At 39.0% G+C, this 21270-nt stretch overlaps 1 protein-coding gene across 2 annotated transcripts in view; it reads right to left on the minus strand.

Annotated features, from left to right (window-relative positions):
* CCDC66 (coiled-coil domain containing 66) overlaps positions 1–21270 on the minus strand; it is a 1871188-nt gene that overhangs the window by 1008306 nt on the left and 841612 nt on the right. For both annotated transcript variants that reach the window (XM_044078704.1, XM_044078703.1), the window contains exon 10: positions 12712–12956. In XM_044078704.1, coding sequence (XP_043934639.1) covers positions 12712–12956 — 245 coding nt within the window. The remainder of the gene's footprint in view (positions 1–12711; positions 12957–21270) is intronic.

Consider the following 21270-nt stretch of genomic DNA (forward strand, 5'->3'; position numbering starts at 1 on the left):
AGCCATCTGGGCAGCTGTATTTAAGCTTGCACCCAGGAATACTACCTCTTGAGAGGGTACTAGTTTTGATTTCTTTTCGTTGATTGTGTACCCTAGGCCTGTAAGAAATCTCTTTACAAACGCCAGATGCTGTAGTAGAATGTCCTTGTTCTCTGCTTGAATGAGGCAGTCATCCAAGTAAGGATATATTTGTATTCCTCTTTGTCTGCAGAATGCAATTACTGGTGTCAGGCACTTTGTCAAGACCCTGGGCGCAGTAGATAAGCCAAAGGGCAGTGCAGAGAATTGGTAGTGCATTGAGCCAGCTTTGAATGTGAGGTATCTTCTGCATGTTTGTCTGACTGGGACATGCAGGTATGCCTCTTTTAGGTCTACAGTCACAAGTCAAGCCTTCTTGCCCAGCATGGGCAGAAGTTGCTGTAGAGTCAACATTTTGAATTTTGGTATACCCAGAAATGTGTTTAGAATAGATAAGTCCAGTACTGGTCTCCAGGTCTTATCCTTTCTTGGTACCAAAAACAGTCCTGAATAAAATCCTTGTCCCTGCTCTTCCTCTTGTACTTGTTGAATGGCCCTCATGTCCATGAGGGATGAGACTTGCTTTTGTGCCTCTGCCCATTGATGTTTTGGCAGGCCTGGCCAACCGTTTGTCCTTGTCAGGGTATGAAAGTGAAACTTGTAGCCTTGTGACACTATGTCTAGGACCCATTTGCCCTGGGTTATTATGTGCCAGTTTTGAGAAAAAAGTGCTAGTTTTCCCCCTAAAGGTGCTGCCAGAAGATAAGTACTTGGTGCAGGCAGGGAGAAGTCATTGGGACTATTTCCTGTATGGTTGTGATTTGTCTTCTCCACTTTTGGAGGGAGAAGCATCCCATTGTTTAGACCTGTACGAACCTTGGGGCTGAGATCTGCCTCTTGGGCGTCTGTATCTGCCCCTTTGTGGTCTGTCTGACACTGGAAAGGACCAATTCTTTGTAGGCCAGTGTCTGCTAAATCTTGGAGGCCGAACCTGTAAGAAATCCTTAACCGTTTGCATAGATTTAGCTTTGTCCTCCATTAGGCCTGTCCATGAGGCTGTTGTACTTGTTTCTTTGTCTTTAAGGGTGCTTTAGTCTTTGAAGCTGAAATCGTTTTAATGTACAATTGAGTTGGTCTGAAAACACCCTCAGAAGCCGATGCCTGCTCAGCGGCTCCAGACCCATCTGAGGGAATAGTCTCCGAAGGTCCAATACCTTGAGCTTCCAGCGGCCTAGGCGACTCCACGTGGGAGTCGGTAGTGGCCTGCAGGTCTAAAGTAGCGGGCATCAGGGGCTGCGAAGGCGCCTCACTGAGAACCGGCGACTGGTTTAGAAGAAGCCTCGTCGTCAGGTTTGGACCTTGGATGCCTGTCCTTTTCTTTTTCTTTGCACTTCTTGTGAATTCCGGTAGTCGGATGGCTATCTGACGACATGGTATAATTAAATCTTCTGCCAAAATAGTGTAATGCAAAATCGTACCGACGCTTAATAGTGCTTTGGTTAAATCTAGCAGAAAACCGACAACTAGCAACATCGTGGTCAGGGCCTAGGCAAGGAATACAGTAAGAATGAAAGTCCTTATGAGGTATTTGCTTCCCACAAGAAATACAATTATTATCTTTTTCTGACATCGGTCTGGAGCAAGAAAAAAGTTTCCCCAACGGGGTACTTAGCTTTTAATGAAGACATCGGATCTGAAATTCAAACACGAAAATCTCAGGAATCAGCCGACCGGCACTTGCTAACTGCTTAGGCTTCAGGCACCGTGTGGTAAGAAAGACTGGAGAAAATGGCGTCAACTGCATCTTTTATACCCCTGGCGGTCTGACGTCAGGGAAGAGGCGACAGCAACCGACGCCGGACCTAGACTTTGGAATTCAGGCCGACTGAGGGTAGCCTGCCAGCAGGACAACCCAAGTGTGACTGCAAACAGTGAAACACGAAAAACATCTGACCTGCTCAACTTGTCTGCTAGCACATTTGATGTCCCCAAGGAAGTGCATTGCTATCAGAAAATGATGGAAAGACTTCATCCACTCTCATGGCCTCCTGGCAAAGTGGATATTTTATTTATTTACTTGTTTGGCATTTTGTTTACCAGGATTGTCCGAATGGACACAGGTGTCCTTTTTCAGCGGAGTCCTGGGGAGGAAAGCTTCACATGTTACAAAATATATTAATAACAATAGAGTTTGACAATGCTAACAATAGTTCTAGAATTAACACTAGTTCAGAGAGTTTGAGCAGTTGTTGTCAGAAAATTCAAAATCCAAAGTAAACATAGTTGACAAGTTTTAACACTGATTCCCAGTAGCATCAAGAGTTAACATGGTCAACAGAGTTTGTCAAGTTTTTAGCAGACATTTGTAGTAAAAGATCATAGCAGTTAAGGATAGGAATAGTGTGTGTGTGTATATATATATATATATATATATATATATATATATAATTAACTTAACAGAGATGAGATTTTAGTAGATATGTACACTGTGTTCAATCTGCCTATGGGTGTGGTATAAGACTGCGAAAATGAGTTTGGTAAGGGGACTGCAGTAGTAGGTTGGAGAACGTGGGTTCAGGGAGGGTAGTTGCAATTACATAGATGGTTTTCTTAAAGATGTGATTTAAGGAGTCTTTTGAATGTAGCAGTGTGGTTTTGTAGCCTGAGTTGTGGGGGTGGTGTGTTCCATAGTTTTGCAACTTCAAAAGGGAATAGAGATTTGAGCTGTTTTTACATGGAATGACTTCTACTAGGGCTTTATTACTGGATCCTAGTTCCCTGTTTGTGCTGTGGAAGTTTAGTAGATCTGTTAGGACAGAGGTTTTGTCTGGATGGTACAGTATCTGATGGGCTAGGCTGAGTTGGTGGTAGTGAAGTAGGTTTGGAAATTCTCACCGGTGTAGCTTATGCAGGGCTTCACAGTGGTGTGAGCTTGATTTAGCATTGGTTGCGAACCTAGTTATTTAAGTTGTAACGTTCAGCTAGTTTTTGCTACAATAGAGACAGCCTAGCTTTTTATGGACTTTGGAAATGGTTAGGGTTATGTGTTTATTGTATTTAAGTTGGTGGTCAATTGTAATTCCAAGTAATTTGGCTTTGGGGATAGGAGTTATGGGGGTGTTACTGGCTGAGAGTATAGAAAAGGTGGAGACTACAGTCTTTGCTGGGTTGAATAATATTAGCTGTGGTTTTTGGGGGTTGAGTATTGGTTGAGAATTGTTTAGCCAGTTCTCTATTTCAGAGAAGGATTCTTGGGCTTGGGTTTGTAGCAGTTGGATGTTGGCTGCATTGCAGATGAGAGTAGTGTCACCTGCGTAGCGGATAATGTTAGCTTTTGTGGTTGCTAGGTGGAGTTGGTTTGTAAAGATATTGAATAAGAGTGGACCAAGTATGGAACCTTGTGGAACGCCATATTTGACTGGGAGTGGGGAGGATAGGAAGTTGTGCCATTTAACTGATTCAGAGTGGCTGCTTAATTAGCTACTTAACCACTGTAATGTAGAATTATCAAGGTTGAATTTGGATAAGGTGAATAGTAGTTTATTGTGGGAGACTGTGTTGAATGCTTTTGATAAATCTAGGAAGGTAGCAGAGACAAATTTTCCTTGGTTTCTGTATGTGTTTATGGTGTTGTTAAAGCAAATAAGGGCAGTGGTAGTCCTATGGCCAGGACGGGCTCCATGTTGGGTTTGGGAGAGTAGATTGTTAGAGAGTAGGTGGGAGAGGAGTTAGTGATGGATACATCTCTCTAGGATTTTTGACAGGGGTGAGGAATTGCGATGGGACGGTTGTTGGCTATGTCAGTGGATGGGCCACCCTTGTGGAGGGGGATTATGTATGAAGTTTTCCATAAGGATGGAATGTGGTGTTCATTGATGGATCTATTTATTAGTATAGAGATTGTCCCAGGAACACCAAAACGAGAGGCACCACGATGTCGTCAGGTAAAAATTCTTTATTAGCAAAATAACAAGCGCTTTCGCATACTTTTTTTTTTTTTTTTTTTTTTTTTTTTTAATTGCTTAATTTCCCGCTCTTTTTATTAATTAATTTTAAACCAAGTATGTTAACTCATTAGGTCTCTGCATTTAAAGAGACATTCAGTGTATTTTGAGTAACCCAGGATATTAATGACAACATTTAAACCTGTGTTTATAGCTTATTCATATAAGTCCCAAATTAAAGTAACAGACAAAAATATATATACAATATGTCATATAGAGAAATCAAATAGATAATGTTATTCAAATATAAGATATTCAGTATCAAATATTGAAAAATAAAAATAAAAATGAAATAAAATAGAAAGGAGTACGGATGTAAACATATAAAACTTCTATGAAAATATATATATAATATATGTGCATCAACTGTATCTATTTCATCTATTTAATGATAATAATATATGTACCTTTCATAAATTTATTAAATAACTTATAAATTAAATATTAAATATTAAAAAATGTATCCAATATATATAGGTTAAATGGTGTAATATATAAAGAGTAGTAAATAAAAAACGTAAATACATAGTAATAGGTAGAAATATATAATAGTAATATTAAATATAAAAAGAATGATCAAAAAATAGTAAATAATATTAAATATACATAAAATATAATTAGCATTATGAACTCTTAAAATACAATTCATCTAGATGCTAAAACAGGTTTTAGGCTAACGGTACTGTTAAGTCCAGGGGGTATATGGGCTCTTAGCCGCAATATCCATTCCAATTCAATATTCTCTAAATGGTTCATGTTATTCCCTCCTAGCTTAACACATTTAGCTATATCTATAACTCGGAAATAAAAGCTATGATCATGATAGATATTTATATGTTTAGCCAATGCATTTGTTAATATAGACTTCCTAATTTCATAAATATGATTATATATTCGGTTCTTTAATCTCCTTGTGGTTAAACCTACATAATAATTCTCACATTTAGTACATGTCGCTAAATATATAACGTTAACAGTGTCACAAGTAGCTTGTATTTTAAAGTAATAAACTTGATTTAATGCTTGTACATTAAAATGATCATCTGTTATAATGCATTTGCACATATTACACTTCTTGCATGGTACTGTCCCTATATGGGACAGTCTATCTTCATTCATTCTTGTGCTTAATTTTTCGTTACATAGAATTCTTTTTAAACTCCGACTATTTTTATAACAAAAATGAGGGATGTCACCTATCAACTTCTTAACATCTTGATTGGCTATAAGTATATTCCAATTCTTTTTGATGATACTTGTGATATTATAATTATCATTAGTGTATCTAGTAACAAATGGAATACCAGATCTAGCGTGATAATGGCTAGGTATAGACCTTCGTTTATTGAAGCCCATATCCACTTTATATTTGTCATTAGGTAGTTTCCCACGGACATATTGCTTATCTTGATTATCTTGGTTATGACCTGTAAGATTTATTAATCTTAAGCTATTAGCAACTTCTTCTAACAGGTCAAGGGGATACCCCCTCTGTAGGAATAGATCTCTCATATTTGTTAATTCTAGATCTCTTGTTACCTGGTTGCTACAGAGTCTATCAATTCTCATAAACTGATTCTTAATGATGTTATAGAAAATATGCCTGGGATGCATGCTGTTGAAGTGTAATATAGCATTCTTCCAGCATTTCTTTCTATAAATAGTGGTATCTGGAGTAATACCATTATCAATTGATATAGTAATATCAAGAAAATTAACCCTGTATAGAGTATAGAGATTAGGTATACTATGGCTAGGGATGCAAGCTGGAGGAATTCAGCTGGGAGGTTGTTGGCAGCAAGAGTGGTTGGTTTGAGTTTGGTTAGCAGTTTTTGGATGGTTGATGTGGATACTGGTTTAAATGAGAAGGGAGTGCTGTTTGTTTTGGTGTTGATGGTTGGTGTGGGGATGGTGGGTTTTGTATCACTTATAAGTAAGTATGGAGAAGGTAAAATAGTTGTTGAAGTTGGATGCTATGTCAAGATTGGTACCTTCTATGTTTGGTTGTGGTGTGGAGTTTTTTCCAGGTTGGAGAATATTGTTCACTGAAGTCCAGAACTTCTGTGGGTTGTTCCTATATTTATTTTGTAGGGTTGGGGAGTGATTCTGCTTGTCTATCTGCATCTGTTTTTTTGCCTTGTTTCTGAGTTCTAAGTAGGTTTGTCTGGTTGTAGTTGTTTTAAGTTGTTGCCAGGCTTTCCAGGCTTTGTCTCTTTGTTTTAATAACGCCTTTGTGGTTTTACGTAACCAGGGGGCTGGGTTGCTACATATTCTAATTGTCTTTATTAGGGATAGTTGGTTCAGGATTGTTAGAAATCTTGAATTAAAGTTTTCAACTACCCTGTCCAGGAGAAGGGTTTTGGTGGGAGCCCAGTTGCAAGACTTTAAAGTTTCTGCAAATAGCTCAGTGGGGAAGTTTTTGTGGGATTGGGTATGTAATAGGGAGGGTGGGTTATTACATTTAAGTTTATGTCATGGGAGGAAGGTTGGGTTGTAGTGACTGAGAGAACTGGGTAGTGTCCCACACTGGTGGGCAGTGTTGGGTTGGTTAGTGAGGATCCAGTCCAGTATGGATTCTCTTTTGGTGGCTTTATCTATACGGGTAGGGGTTTGGATGAGTTGGCTAAAGTTATATAGGTTACTGTGGCTGGTTGGTATAGGGGAGTGGGTGAGGTTTCAGTTTACCAAAAAAACCCAATCCAGGGTAAAACCAGGAATAACTGGAGGTTTCAGTTTATGTTAACATTGCCTAGTATTATGGTTTTGTGAGGGAGGGAGTTTATGTTCATGTAGGAGAAGAGTGGCTATTATATTCTCAGCATTATTGTAGTTTGTGGGTTTTTTTTGTAATAGCTGGACTTTTAAGTTAGAATTGTAGAATACGGCAATACCTCCACCTCTTTTCAGTGGTCTGTCCACTCTTAGAATGTTATACCCAGGTGGGGTTACAGAGTTGTCTTTTGACATGGGGTCTCTGTTATAACCATTATGTCGGGGTTATATGTTGAGATGGATGAGTGCAGTTCTTCTATTCTGTTCATGATAATATGCATGTTGAGATTTAGTATTAGTAGATCAGTGGGTTTTGGCTTAAATGGGAGGTAACTGTTGTTTGTACTTGTGGAGGTGGTAAAGTACAGTTGTGTACACTTACATAAATGTAGATGTTTGAGTGTATTCACTGTTGCAGTCATTACATTCGGCTGAGGGCTACCTGCAGGCAGATAAACCAAATGTAATGACTGCAACAGTGAAACACGAAGAACATCTGGGCCTGGGTTTAGGTGGATGTCACCCTCTAGTAGTAACTGAGGTGCTAAACTGGAAAGGACTTTTAGGTAGGCAATTAGTAGACAGTGATATTTGTAGCTAGGTTGTTTTTAGTCTTTGGGATGTGGTTCATGGGTGGGGTGGTTAGGGGGAAGGATGGTCTACAGTTGATTAAGTGAGTGTCTAAGTATTTGTGGAGATGGATATGGTAAGGGGTAATGTGGGTGATTTGTTGTAGTTGAGATAAGATAGTGAATTATGGTAGGAGGTAAGGGAGGAAACTACAAGGGGGGGGCTATGGATGACAGTAGTAGTAAAAGTAGAGGAGGGTGGTGTTGGGGGTAGTGGGTCATGATGGTAGGGTCTACTGGTTATTGGAGGATGGTAAGCTATGGGGGAGTGTGTGAAGGCTTGGGTGGGATGGGGTGTGGTTCTGTTTGGCTGGGTGAAGGGTGTGCTAGATTGTCAGGTGACGATGGTTAGAATAAATCTGAGAAATGGGGGTGGTTGGGAAATGGGGGTATGGTAGGGGATCAGAGTGAGCCAGAGTGGTAGCGAGGGCGAATGGAGCGGGCTGCACCATGGAGTGCAGGTAAGTGATTGCAAAAACCTATCAGCAAGGTGGTCATTGTAGTATGTTTGATAAGTGGGCAGGGCTGATTCTATGGGGACTATGGAAGTCTGCTAGATATGATAGTGTTCTCCCTTGTTTGCTGATGTACCAGACCACTGCCAAGTTATCGGTCTGAACAGAAATTACACCCTTGTCTCCAAGACATTAATGTGAAGGTTGGCCTTTAGGGTTTTTTAAGTATCTTGAACTGTCTTCCCTTCGAAATACCCACACCAGAAGGGAAGCACCTGTGATTACTGTGGCCTGGTGAAATTAGTGGATAAAAAGGTCTTCCTTCTGTTACTGACATGAAGGTTACCCACCATTTGATATGGCCTCTGCAAACTTGTATGAGATGAACTTTGTCATGGAGGGGGTGTAAACTCTGATCTGACTCTGAATGAGAGAGTCAACTGCAATAGTCTCATGTGGTACCTCACCAATGGATCTAGCATTATGGTACAGGCCATCAATCCTAAAGGATGAAGAATTAACCTTGCTTGAGGAAGAGGATGCTGAGTTACCTGAAATGCCATTATTTGTAAGGACAACTCTCTGGTGTCTGGAAGCTTGGCAATTTGAAGAACTGTGTTGATATGAAATTCTATAAACTCTAGTTGTTGCGTGGGAGACCGCTGGCATTTTGACTGAATTACTGCGATCTCCAGTAAGTCTGTAAGGCAGAGTAGCTGTGCCTGTTGTTGTACCAGCAGATCCCTGGAAGTAATAGTCAAGAGAGAATCATCTAGGTATGGGAAAAACTTGGATCCCTTGCAGTTGACAATGAGCTGCTACAAATGCCATTATCTTCATGAACACCATTGGAGGCTGTGGTGGGACTAAAGGGCAGTGCTCTGAACTGAAAGTGATTGGTTCCCAGAGAGAAAGAAGTCTCATGGATTGCCTTTGTTATCTTTATGGGATAGTAAGCATCCTGGAGATCTACAGAACACATCCAATCATCCTTCCTCTGCTGAAGTAATATGGACTGTACCATGAGCATCTGGACCTTTGTCCGTTTCACGAACTAAGTGAAAAAAAAACTGAGAGAGACTCCAGATCCTAACTAGTCTGAGAGGACCTGTTGGATATTTTTTTTTCTAGCACTTTAAAACCTCTGTTGCTGTAGATTTCAAAAGACTGGGTGGAACAACGGGAACCTTTAACTTCTTTTTTGGAGTGTACAAAAAAGGAATGGTATATACTCTGGTGATTATCCTTAGCACAGAGGAATCTAATGTACCAGGCTTGTGAGTGTAAAGTTAAGCACTCCCCTACTGCCTCCAGAATGCAGTAGCTGGGTAACCCTTCAGGAGCACTGATGGGGTTTCTTGGTGAAAGGACAATAAAACGTTGATTATGCTGTCTGTCCCTGGGGCAACATCCTTTTGAGTTACCTCACCCTCTGCTTTGGAGGGAGATGGGTCTGTCTCCACAACTGTCTAGGTGATAATCCTTTGATTATGTTGACTAAAATCTTCTTTCCACCATTTTGATTCCTAGAATAGGTCCTTTGTTGAGAAATGGATTCCCATGGCTGACAGGGTCTTACTGTCCTGCTCATTCCTAGTATTTCTTTAACTTTTGCTCCAAAAAGGGTTAAGCCATTCATGGGTGCATTAATAAAGGACATCTTAAAGATTTCTGCAAAATCTCATAGATGCATCCAAGCATGGCAATGCATGGTGATGCTGGTGCCTACTGTGATGGCTGTACCATCTGCTGCACTGGAAAGCAGGAGCATAGCCACATCAGAAGTGGATTGTAGGGGATACAGTTGGTTGTCCACTGTTTTTCTAAACATTTGATGGCATGTTACTCAAAAGGGACTTGGAAAGCTCCTTAGTTAGGTCCCTCTGAAGCTGAGCCATATATGAGTGATAATTCAGCGCTGTAAATGTAAAGGTGTTTGAAGCATAAGTCCATTTCCCCAATCTGTCCAGTGCCTTGACTCCCTGTTAGGGGGACAAGAACTCTCTTCAGGCAGTCCCTTTTTCCTGGTTTCTCCTACTACCATGGCATCTACTGGTAGTCCTTTAGTCTCCAATGCTTCCTGTCCTTTGGGGCTACAAATTCTGTTAGGCATTTTAGGGAAGGGTTCCGATATATCAGGGTACTTTCATGCCTGCTGTGCCACAAAATATGAGGGCAATGGTGGGTGGTACCAGCCAGGGTGCAGATAACCCAGTGCCAAAGGCTTGATGAACACAGATTCATCTGGGGAAGGGAGTTTCAGTGGACCAACCTGCCTCCTGTTTCATCAATTTGAGGACATCACCAAATGTGACATCTCAGGAAAGGGGGTTTGGGAGACCCTTCACCATCATCTAAATCTGTGTTTTTAGTGACTGATTCTGGAGAACAGTCTAAATACTTTCATTTGTACATCTGTTTTCTAGGACCTTGTCTTTGTGGGACCTCTGGAAACAGGTCTGAATCAGACTAGGAACTTGAGTGTTGAATATCTTCCACACCTACAGGCACTGACTGTCCCCAGTCAGAATGACAGGAATAAGTCAAAGGATACACTGAGCGTTGAGACGGATCTGGAATAGAAGGTCTCACTGACTCCTTGGCCCAGCCAAAACCCATTCAAAATCTTCGAAAGCAGATGCTGCTAGTGGAGACAAAGAAATATTCTCACTATGCAAAACCTCTGGAACTTTCCCCAGTCCAACAGAGGTCAGATCCAAGGAGGAACTCAGACCTAATCTATCAAATGCAGAGGCCCCAAGAGGAAGAGATGGCTCCAAAAATGTCTGAACTGACTCTACCACTGCAATCCCAGTATCAATGCTTCAGCTCTGAGACTCATCTTGAGGTAAGAGAATCTGAGTTGAGAGAATAAAGGATGTTGTTGATCCTGAAGTTCCTTGATCTACTGGATCTGACTGGAGGTGCACTGGAAGGTCTTGAACTTGCTGGAACTACATCCGAAGGACAGGCCAGTACAAGAGTTAAAAGGGGGGGGGTAGCTGTGTCTGTACCTGGAAATCCACGGGGGGACAGAGCCAGGATGACTTCTAATTTGATCCGTGTCTTTAAGAATTTCCTCATCATACAGTCAATGTCCATTTCGGAAAGTCTTCTGGTGGACCAGGCAGACCCTGATGACAATGCCACTGACAGGGATCTGGAGTATTGTAGAATAGGTGAATGGAGCAGAGTACTCACTGGCTCCTGTGAGAGCGTAGCTTAAGAAGAGGGAGAATGGATCTGAATAACTGGTGGAGCCAACTTCCTCAGTATTTTAGTGCTGGACCCAAAGGATCTATCGGATCTGAGGACCTTTTTCTTGATTTCTCAGGTCTTTTCTCATCAGATCTTTTCTCATTCGACTTGTATACTTCTCTTTGTTTTTCTTTCAACTTTTCCCTTTCCTTTTCTCTCCTTTACTGCTTGGTGAACCTGAAGCTGGCCTAGGAGTATAACAAATGGTTTGAGAGGAAGATGACAACGACCATGATTTAGGAAGGAGAGCACGCCTTTCAAAATAAAACTTCTCTTTCCTCCCTTGAATGGGCCTGGAACAAAATGAAGCAATGATATCACAGTTGACCTCTAGGTGAGCAGAACCTAAACAGTATATACATAAAAAGAGTGGGTCTTATGTCATGATTTTGTATCCCCACTTTAAATCCTTGTAGTTTCTGAAACATTAGAAAATTATGTGAAGAAATAAGTATTCAGAAAACATATTTTTTTGTTTACCATCTATATAACGCTCTTGAAAAACAGACTCACAGAAACAAATCCTAACAGCTAACCTATATTTTAACAACTATCCTAACACTATAAATGCATCACTATATTAGTACTATGAAAGACTTTCAACAGAGAAAAAAATACACTAGTGAAAAATCAGTTTACTATCATATTTTCGAATGGAACTCCATTGACTGTACTTTTGTTGAACATGAAAAATCGAAAATGGTAATGTCGAACTCCAAAAGCCAACCTAGGAACGGGTTTTAACATGGGTCGAGATAGGGGAGAGGTATGTAGTTCGGCAATAGTAGTGAACACCTATCTCGACCCATGTTAAAACCCGTTCCTAGGTTGGCTTTTGGAGTTCGACATTACCGTTTTCGATTTTCCGTGTTCGACAAAAGTGCAGTCAACGGAGTTCCATTCGAAAATATGATAGTAAACTGAAAAATAACTTCTATAGAATAAACTATACTAATATTCTAAAAAGGGATAGGAAGGAGCCAAAATTAGTTATAATTTTGACAGAAAAAAAATAGTCACTCACTTTACCACAAAAAGCAGTGGTCATGGACAAGTCGATCAACAGTTTTAGAAGAAGGTGCCGAGGTTGAACACAATCAGATCAGTCAACCCACATGCTGAATCAGATGAAAATAGGGAACATCAGATCCACTGATTTTCATATGATCCAGAAAATAACGGACAAGCAACAGCCTTTCCCGTGAAAGAATTATTTTTCTTTTATTTACTCTTATATAATGAAAACTCAATAAAGACATTTTTCTGTACCACAGAATCAGGCTCACAAAATCAGAGTTACAGAAAGTATAAAGCAACTGGGCCATGTAGCCATTTACACCTTGCCAGTTTCTCTCTCTTCGACCTCACTTCACTTTTTCAAGAAGTGATAGGAATGCCGGGGGTGAATTTGTGAATACCTATCTAACAGTCTAACTCCTTTTTTAAAGGAAGACAGTGTGTCACATTGTTTGATCTTAGAATGAAACAGTTTGATCACAATCCAGAATGGATAAAGTAAGAGAATCAGGTAAACAGAGTACCTTAGTTATATCAAATACACAATCAAACACTAACCTGTGTTTCTGATAGTCCCCTGATGTTGCATCAAGACTGCTTCTCATTATGTTGTGATTTTCTGAAGAAGGCACATGACTAGGAGCAGAAGGAAAAATGGCGGCTACATCTGATGCTTGAACTTCCAAAGACATGCTTGGAGTCTCAAGATTCTGTCTCGGTGTAGAGCTCTGGTGCTGAAGATCAGGATACGGCTTCTTTTGAAATGAATCAAAATGCACTGCCCACTTGTCATGTTCTTCAGCCTAATCAAATAATTATAAATATTTTTACAGTGATATTAGAACCAACCTCAAACACACCAAAATAAAACAGCAGCTGCCCTGAATGATTTACTGAGCAGCCAATAACATATTTAAGGGTCCTAAACACAGTATAAAGCCTGGGTCCTCAGAAATGATGACAATTCTAGAACCACCAAGAAGCTCTGATAAACAAACTTCTAAACTATGCAAAAAGTTGTACCAAATGATTATGTTACAGTCCATAGCTTACTCAGTCAACATATGCAACTAACTGGCTGGTAAGTGGTACTTTTAAAATTATAAGATCAATATTGGCATTTTAAAGAAATACAGACATTAAACTGTTCACTAAATAAGAGAACTGCCTCTGTGGCAGAGAGGGATGAGCCCTTACTGCAACCCAGGCAAATGGAACTGGATTAGCAGTCCTAGCACTGGTACAATCAAGCAGAGGGGCGGGGATGACTGTAGAGGTGTGGACCACTCACCTCTTCCTGGGGTTGTGAGGCGTTCACATACACTCAACGGGCACACTGGATAATGCAATCTCTCTGGTGATAACTGGACAAACTATCACTCATGACTGTGGAGAAATGCAGAGCCACTTGGAAGGAAAATCCCTTATGGATGTGAAGGTGCATCCTCCATGAAAGGCCCATTGCATACCTCTCCTCAGCACCTAGCCAAGTGTGTGCAAGTCAGGGCTGGGGAGAAAATAAGAAAAATGCAAACCACCCCAATCGCTGTGTAAATGATGGCTCCTCCCAGTCAAACCTTGCCCTGATGATGGGAAATGATGGTCAGCAAACAGCAGGAGCAGAGACAAAAAATATATACTGGAACTGCACATTTATATGGCAATCTCTTTTTTTCCCAAAGATTTATAATGTCATTTGATACTAAAAATTAAAACTATCTGCAAATATTTTTATATCTTTCTTTTTGGCCAATGTTTCCCTTCCTTAACTATCAAGCCATCTGGACCCTTTATTCTTCTTTACTACTACCACCAGAAGATGCCAAGAGGAAAGAGCTGACAGCTGGGCACAACAGCCGTGCAAAGGTTAGATGAGTCAATAATAAGTGTATTTAAACTACAGTGCAACATACCACTGAATGGATAAAGGTAACAAATGCATTTCTGTGTCATGAAGGCTAAAGATTTATTATTTAAAACAAGACATTAGTGAAAATGCAAAAAAGTAACAGGTACATTTATAAGATGAAAGATGACAGAATGAATGCATTAGTAAAAAACTTCAATGTTTCAACAAGCTGGCTTCTATGGTTTATTATTTTTTCTTCTACTTTTATCTATTTAAAGGACAACATGGCACATTGTTACAAACTAAATTCTAATAACTAGTTCTACACCCCATTTTAAGGCAAACGTAATTACCTACTCCCTCAACATTTCTTCAGAATCACATCACTTGTCAAAGGAAGTAAGGTTCCTTTTAACTTTTGAATTTCTGCATTAAATTTTTCATTCAAGGAGTAGCCTAAACTCAGTTACAGATGTTAAAACAGCTACAAACAGAAGATGTTTCAAAGCAGGCTACTTTTTTTTAATTAATCAAGTAGTCTGTGTGGAATCACTTCTTTTTAACAGCAGCTTCTGTTCTGGATTCTACTAAAACTTCTGCCTGTGATGGTATTTTGCATTGGATCCTCCTATTTATTTCTCTTTCCCTGTACTCCGATATCAATCATTGATCAGAAGGAAATAGTTGACCAGAAGCTCAAATAAATTCTTGGCCTCTTCCCATTCTACTACCTTTCCTTCTCTAATTATTTGCTCCAAATACCTTGGCTCTTTCGCCAGTTTTCTCCAATAAATTCTAGCCCCTTCTTGCCTACTTTCTGTAACCTTAATTGCAGTCATACCTATCGGCAGAATCTCCTTTCTCCATTCCCATGTTGGTTTAGTTCTTAGAATACTTTCTGCTACTTTGTGAATACATTCTGTATGGTTGTTATTCTTAAGGATCTGCATCCAAAATCCCAGCCTCTCCTTGTTTCTTGAGCTTCACCTTCCCCTGTTTCATCATCATCATCCCTTTCCACTTAGAACAAGCAGAAATCTGTAATTCAATGTATAGGAGCCTTAACTGTGTAGCTCTGAAATACCCCTTCAAATTGGGTAATCCCAGACTGCCTTGCTCTATTGGAAGAATCAGCTTATTCCACTTGACTCTTACAATATTCTCCTCCCAGATAAAATATTTCATCTCTTTATTGTTACCCACAGCTTCTCCTCTGGTTGATAAAAAATATGCCTGACCTGTGTATAGGAACTAAAAACATTTTAACCGATGGTATTTTGCTATCCATAAAACACAACTTCTAATTTCTCGGTTTTTATATTATCTTTTGATTAGTCTCTTCCCACATATCCTTAGCTGCCACACCAGAATGCTTTTTAATCCAAACTTCTAAGTACTTCATTTTATCATGTCCCCACAGCTACGGATATTGCTGAACCAATTTGTGTGGGGATACATAATTTACAGCTGTTACCTCTGTTTTAGCTTAATTAATTTTGTATCCCGAAAAATTTTGAAACAGTCTCAAAATGTTCCACAAAACTGAAATGTACTTTTCTGGTTTTATCAGATATAAAATATTATGTGCAAATACAGCCAGCTTTTCTAGACTACCATACCAAGGACATCCTTAAATTTCTGAGTCCCTTATTTTCTTTGCCATTGACTAACTATAATGCAAGTAACAAAGGGGAAAGAGGACACCCCCCCTTCCTTATTCCTCTGCTCAAACAGAAATTATTAGAAAGGAACCCACCCACTTTAATTTTCACCTCCATTCCCTCATATATCCTCCGAATCAATCTTCAGTTTTATCAGGGAATGCAAATGCTTCCATTGCCCTGCACATAAACCCCCCCGCTTATTCTTTTAAATGCTTTCTCTGCATCAAGAACTACCAACAGTGGTATTTTCTTACATTCTGCTTCCCTTTGGAAAAACAATGTTCTCTTAATGTTGTCAAATGTTTGCCTCCCCTCCACCTTTTCTTGATTTCTCAGCTTTATACACAATTTCGTAAAAAGTTTCAAAATATTTCTAGCTCTTCGACAGGACTTCTTGTTATCTTCCTTTTGGGCTCCCGATACTTGAATAACCACCCTTTCTACTTTCAGTTGCTTGAGTCATTGTGCTAAAAGTTTTTGTGCTCTGGAGCTATCATCAAAAAACAGTTGCTTAACAGCAGTCGTTCTAAACTCATGCATATTACTGAGGTAATCCCTTATCTTCTGTTTAGTTTTCTGCAATGGCTCCTCTTCTTGTTCTACGAGATTCCCCCTATTCTGCAATACTTTAACCTTTGTCAGTCCCTCTAAATAATTCTCGTTACTTCTTAACCATCTCTCTCTTTTAATTTTACCCTATTTTTAAACTCCACTTTAATTTTATCCCACATCCTAGCTATATTCTCAGAAGAAATTTCTATTGTCTCTGATAACTCCAAAATAATTTCTACTACCCATTCCTTAAATTCCTCTCTTTTCAACAGATACATGGGAAAGCACCAGTGTCTCTTTTATTTCATTACCGTGCATTTTTATTTTCGTTATTAGTACGTGATCTGAAATAGTGATTGGATGCATATCAAAACTTTCAATTAAATGCACCTGTTCTTGTGAAATATATGTTCTGTCTAGTCTCCACCAGTTTTTGTATCTTGGGGAATAATATGTAAAATTCACTACAAACTTCTACTACTGAATTTACAAATTCCATGCCAAATATTTTCATAAATCTTTTCAGAAATCTACCATCCTTTGTTACAGTTTCCCTTCTGAGCCCCTCAGATACATATTCTCTGCTGCAAATCACATTCCAGTATCTGACTATAAGTAATATTCTCTGCTGAAAGCTGATTATTTCTTCCAGAATTTTCTTAAGCTTCATTATAGCAGTTTTAGGTGGAATATAAATACATGCCAGTGTAATCCTCCTCACTTGCCAGTAGCCCCTTAGCATTACAAATTTACCATTATTACCTTTGTTATGCTCTTCTATCACTACTGAAGCTCCACTTGCAATTAAAATAAGTACCCCTCTTTTCCTTTGTCCCAGGTATTCCACTGAATAACCTTCCTGACAACCTTTCTTTATCAGATTCACATGTTCACTTCTTTCCAAATGCGTTTCCTGTAGCATAGCTATTTGCACTCTACATTTTTAATATAACTCATTACTCTTTTTTGTATATATCTGTGAGAATATTTCCATTTAAAGATAATGCAGAAAGTGCCATTAAGTTAAAAATGTATTATTCCCACCTTTATGTGTAACAGCTTTTTTGTTAAGTGTCTAGTTCCAGCTTTTGTGTTACATGTACTAATGCCTGGTAGGTTGATCTTTTATACAGTTGTTTCTTGTCATATCCATTTGAGCATATGTCACATCTTGCAAAACTTTTTGTTTTATTGAAAGCTCTCAAAAAAAAAATAAGCCCACTCTCAATACACAGCTAAAACCTATAGCTTAATATTAATACAACCACCCCCGAAGTATATCTTCAAATACTGAAGTTTTACCCTCCTAACAGGGACAATTATCCCAGACTGACAGCCACATTCACATACTTGGGTTAACCTAAAAGGAAAGTTATCCACATTAAGATGCATGGTACACAGCCTGTGCTTCTACTAAGTGCTGTTTGGTTTTGTCTTATCTTTATTATTCTCCCAGTTTGGGAAAACACTTGAATGCTTTCAAAAAACATTATCTCAGTCATTGACAGAAAACCATTGAAAAAAATAAGTATTCTGTTTTTATTACTTGTTATCTTCATAGAGACATGAGAACCAGATACAACATTGTTTCTACAAACACTAATTTATTTGCTAAACAATGTTCTTTTTTTATTTGCTTTTTCTTAAAACATGTTACTAGATCAATCCAAGGGCATTAATCCAGTCATTCTTCTATGCAAGAGTGAAAAAAGCACATCAATCCTTCTTGTATCCTGCTCTTTTAACCACACTTTTCTTCTTTGTTTATGCTGCAGTGCATACATTTCTTAAAACTAAACAAGGAGAAAAAATGAAAGAAGAAGAAAAAAAACAGTAGCACCTGTTTACTTTAGCATTCCCACTACACTCAAAAAAAAAACTAAGAAAACGTTACTTTATACCATGTAGCTTATATCATGCAGTATAAAAACAGTATTAGTAAGAACAAAACTTTGTTTTCCTTACAGCTAACATTTTCCCTCCTCTTCCCCCTCCTAAATGTTCTTCTAAACATTAATGGCATGAAGTAGGGAATGCTTTAGAGTCTCCTACAAGTTTACCAATGTAAAAAGTCCAATATTTCCAGGGTTTCTTGGTCTATCACGTTTCACAAATATAATTAATGCTTTGTAATCCCACATTTATTTGTCAATTTCCCAGTTGGTAGTTTTATTCCTGTTGATCTCCATCTCCTAAATATAGTCTCTGCTTCATTTTCAATGTACTCCCAGTTCTAGTCAACTCTTATTTTTTTTTTCCATCTCGTAAGCATTTTCCATTGAAACACTGGAAAAGGTTTCACTAGCACAGCCTCTATGAACTTTATTACCAGAAGAACAAGAAGTAGAATCTCCTTCTGTTTCATAACTCACTTTCTGTTGGACAAATGTTTGTATTTCCTACTTAGCATGCTCTGCATCAAAAGAGGATTTTTTTCCCACCAAGAAAGAATATTCTGTAACTAGCAGGGTACAGCAGCTTGAATCTCACACCTGTTTCTTGAAATTCTTTGATTAGTGGAATAAATTTACTCTTCTTCTGCCTGGTGTACAGTGAGTAATCATTTTCTACAAACACTCTACTTTCTCCCACTTTTAGTACTTTGTCCTTCTGTCACAGTTTTGTCAGAATCAACTCCTGTTGGTAGGATTGCATCTTTACTATTAAAGGTCTAGGTATTTTCTCATGGCCAGGATTGGAGCATACACACAATGTGCCCTTTCAATTAAAACACCAGTCCAGTTGCTTATTTCTGCTTTCATAAAGTAATACAGTCTGCTCCTTCCAGCTTCTCTTGTATAGCAGAAAATCTCAGGTTTTCCCTATGTGCTCTGTCCTCTAATTTTATTATTTTTTGAAACACCTATTCTTGACCAGTCTTATATTCAGCCAGCTTTTTCTGCATTTTCACCTCGAATTTTTGCAGTTTTATCACTTCACCTGAATATCTTTTTAAAGCTTCCTCGATTTTTCCATTCTTTTGTTATTTGAGTTGATATATTCCTTCAGTGTTTCATTTATTTTAATCAGATCTGAATACATTTGACTTATTTTTCCTCTAGGTTACTGGAAGTCATGTCTTGCATCAAAGCTGAGGCTTGCCTAACTTTCTAAACATATATTCAGCAGCACTGCTAAGAGGCAGGAGCCTGCCTCAGCTTCATTATTACAGGACACAGACCTTAATAAAGGGGTAGATAATTACAATGGAAAGAAAAAGTAAACAGGTTTGCAGAACCTGGTGTAGTTACTAGAGGTTTAAAGTGCTGCAATGCAATGCCTTGAAACTGTAAAACCTCAGAAGCAAGGCAACACAAGTTTACACTAGTCAAGAAACAACATTGTGAGGGTTTCACTAATGATACAGCAGCTAAGTGATATGCTGCTGCTACATCTACTACACTACAGTATTACACCTTCTCATACACACAAAAAATATTTCTAATAACTGCTTAAATGTTATCAACATTGTCTTTTGTATCTCCGGCTGTTATGATACACCTATGTAAAGAATTGCTAAGTGAGTGAGAAACACACTAGGAACAGATGGTTGACTTATTTTCTGTATTATTGATATCCCTTACCTATAAGTTCCATCCACTATAAACCATGTATTCTCACCTTAGTTTCTTAAGCATTGAATGCATGCTGTCTGCTCTTACTCAGTATTTCAACTTGATGGATGCAGACACTACCATATAAAATCAGTCAACCTGTCTCTCTCTAAGTCATTAAACTAACTTTTGGAAGACTAACAAATACATATAAGTCATGTTTTTAACAAACCACAGGTTGACACTGTAATATTAAGATTTAAAAAGCTATTGCCTATTAAGAGTTTTGTAATGAAGCATGTTTATTTCCAGCCAGCTAGAACAGTAGAAGCCCACCATGTTTCAAAAAAGACAAACTGGCTAGGCATTTACTGACTTTTTGCTGATTATAAAAGAAAGTACAAGCATCAGGTCTTTGCCTTCTTTCCTGATGAAGCAAAAGCTACATGTCACATACATACAAACATATGCTATCTGACTCGTGCAATAGTACAATATTAGAAGACAAAAGAAAAGGACAGAAATTCTGGAAAGTGGCAAGATATTGCCGACAGAAAGGAAAATATCTGCCTATTATTATAGTGAGAACTTCAAAAAGTGTGCAACAGAATTCCTTTCTTTCCTGTTTTTAATTCTTTATTTTCTCTTGATTCATACCTTCATTGCTGCACATTTTCTTCCACTTACTGCCCTGATACACTCGCTTGTTTCCTACGGCCACAATTATCTGCTGTACTCCTATGCCCATAGGTCCTTCCTTTTCAGGGAAGATATCCTTAAGGGGGGCTGTCAAACTGTCACCAGGAAAGTTTTTTTTTTTGTTTCTTTGACCCACCTTTCTGTCATGTTGCCAGACTGAACTGGCCCAGCCCTATTGCCCTGTCTGGTACTGCTGGGGTCGGTCACAAATCTACGACAACGGGGCTCAGCACATGTAAACTTCCATCTGGGGAAGGGCAGTTCTAATATAACCTACCCATTTCCCAGTCTCCTTTGTGGTGATGTAGTTTAGTCCTGGGTGGGTGTACAAAGTGAGCTAGGGATGCACTGCCCTGCCTCTGGAACAGCTCAGCCAGCTCCACTTTCCACCCACTGACCACACGTCCTCTAACATTGACAAGAGACACCCATGTACCGCCTCATCTCTCCCTGCTACTCTGTCACCCAAGCTGCTAATCAAACCTGCCCACCTGGGTGGTAGCCAGGCCTTTAGCCCTCTATGCCACTGGAGCATCAGGAAAGGTAAATAACTACACATGAACCAGAATTTGGATAATACTATCATGTATTTGACTACTACTACATCGGCTTCATCTGTCTGATAGCTGTTTGTGGCATAGCAACCTACAGGGTTGTGGAAGCCACACTGTCAGCCAGTCTCCTCCTCTTTTAATTCTCCAAATGTTTTGAGTTTCTAATACCACAATGGGAATGGACCCCATTCTTAAGTCAGGGTATCATTAGAGTTCATAAAATTAGTATTGCTCTACTCTTTGAT

Source organism: Protopterus annectens, chromosome 7.part1 (genome assembly GCF_019279795.1).
Source record: "Protopterus annectens isolate FY-2018-M chromosome 7.part1, PAN1.0, whole genome shotgun sequence".
NCBI classification, from domain to species: domain Eukaryota; kingdom Metazoa; phylum Chordata; order Ceratodontiformes; family Protopteridae; genus Protopterus; species Protopterus annectens.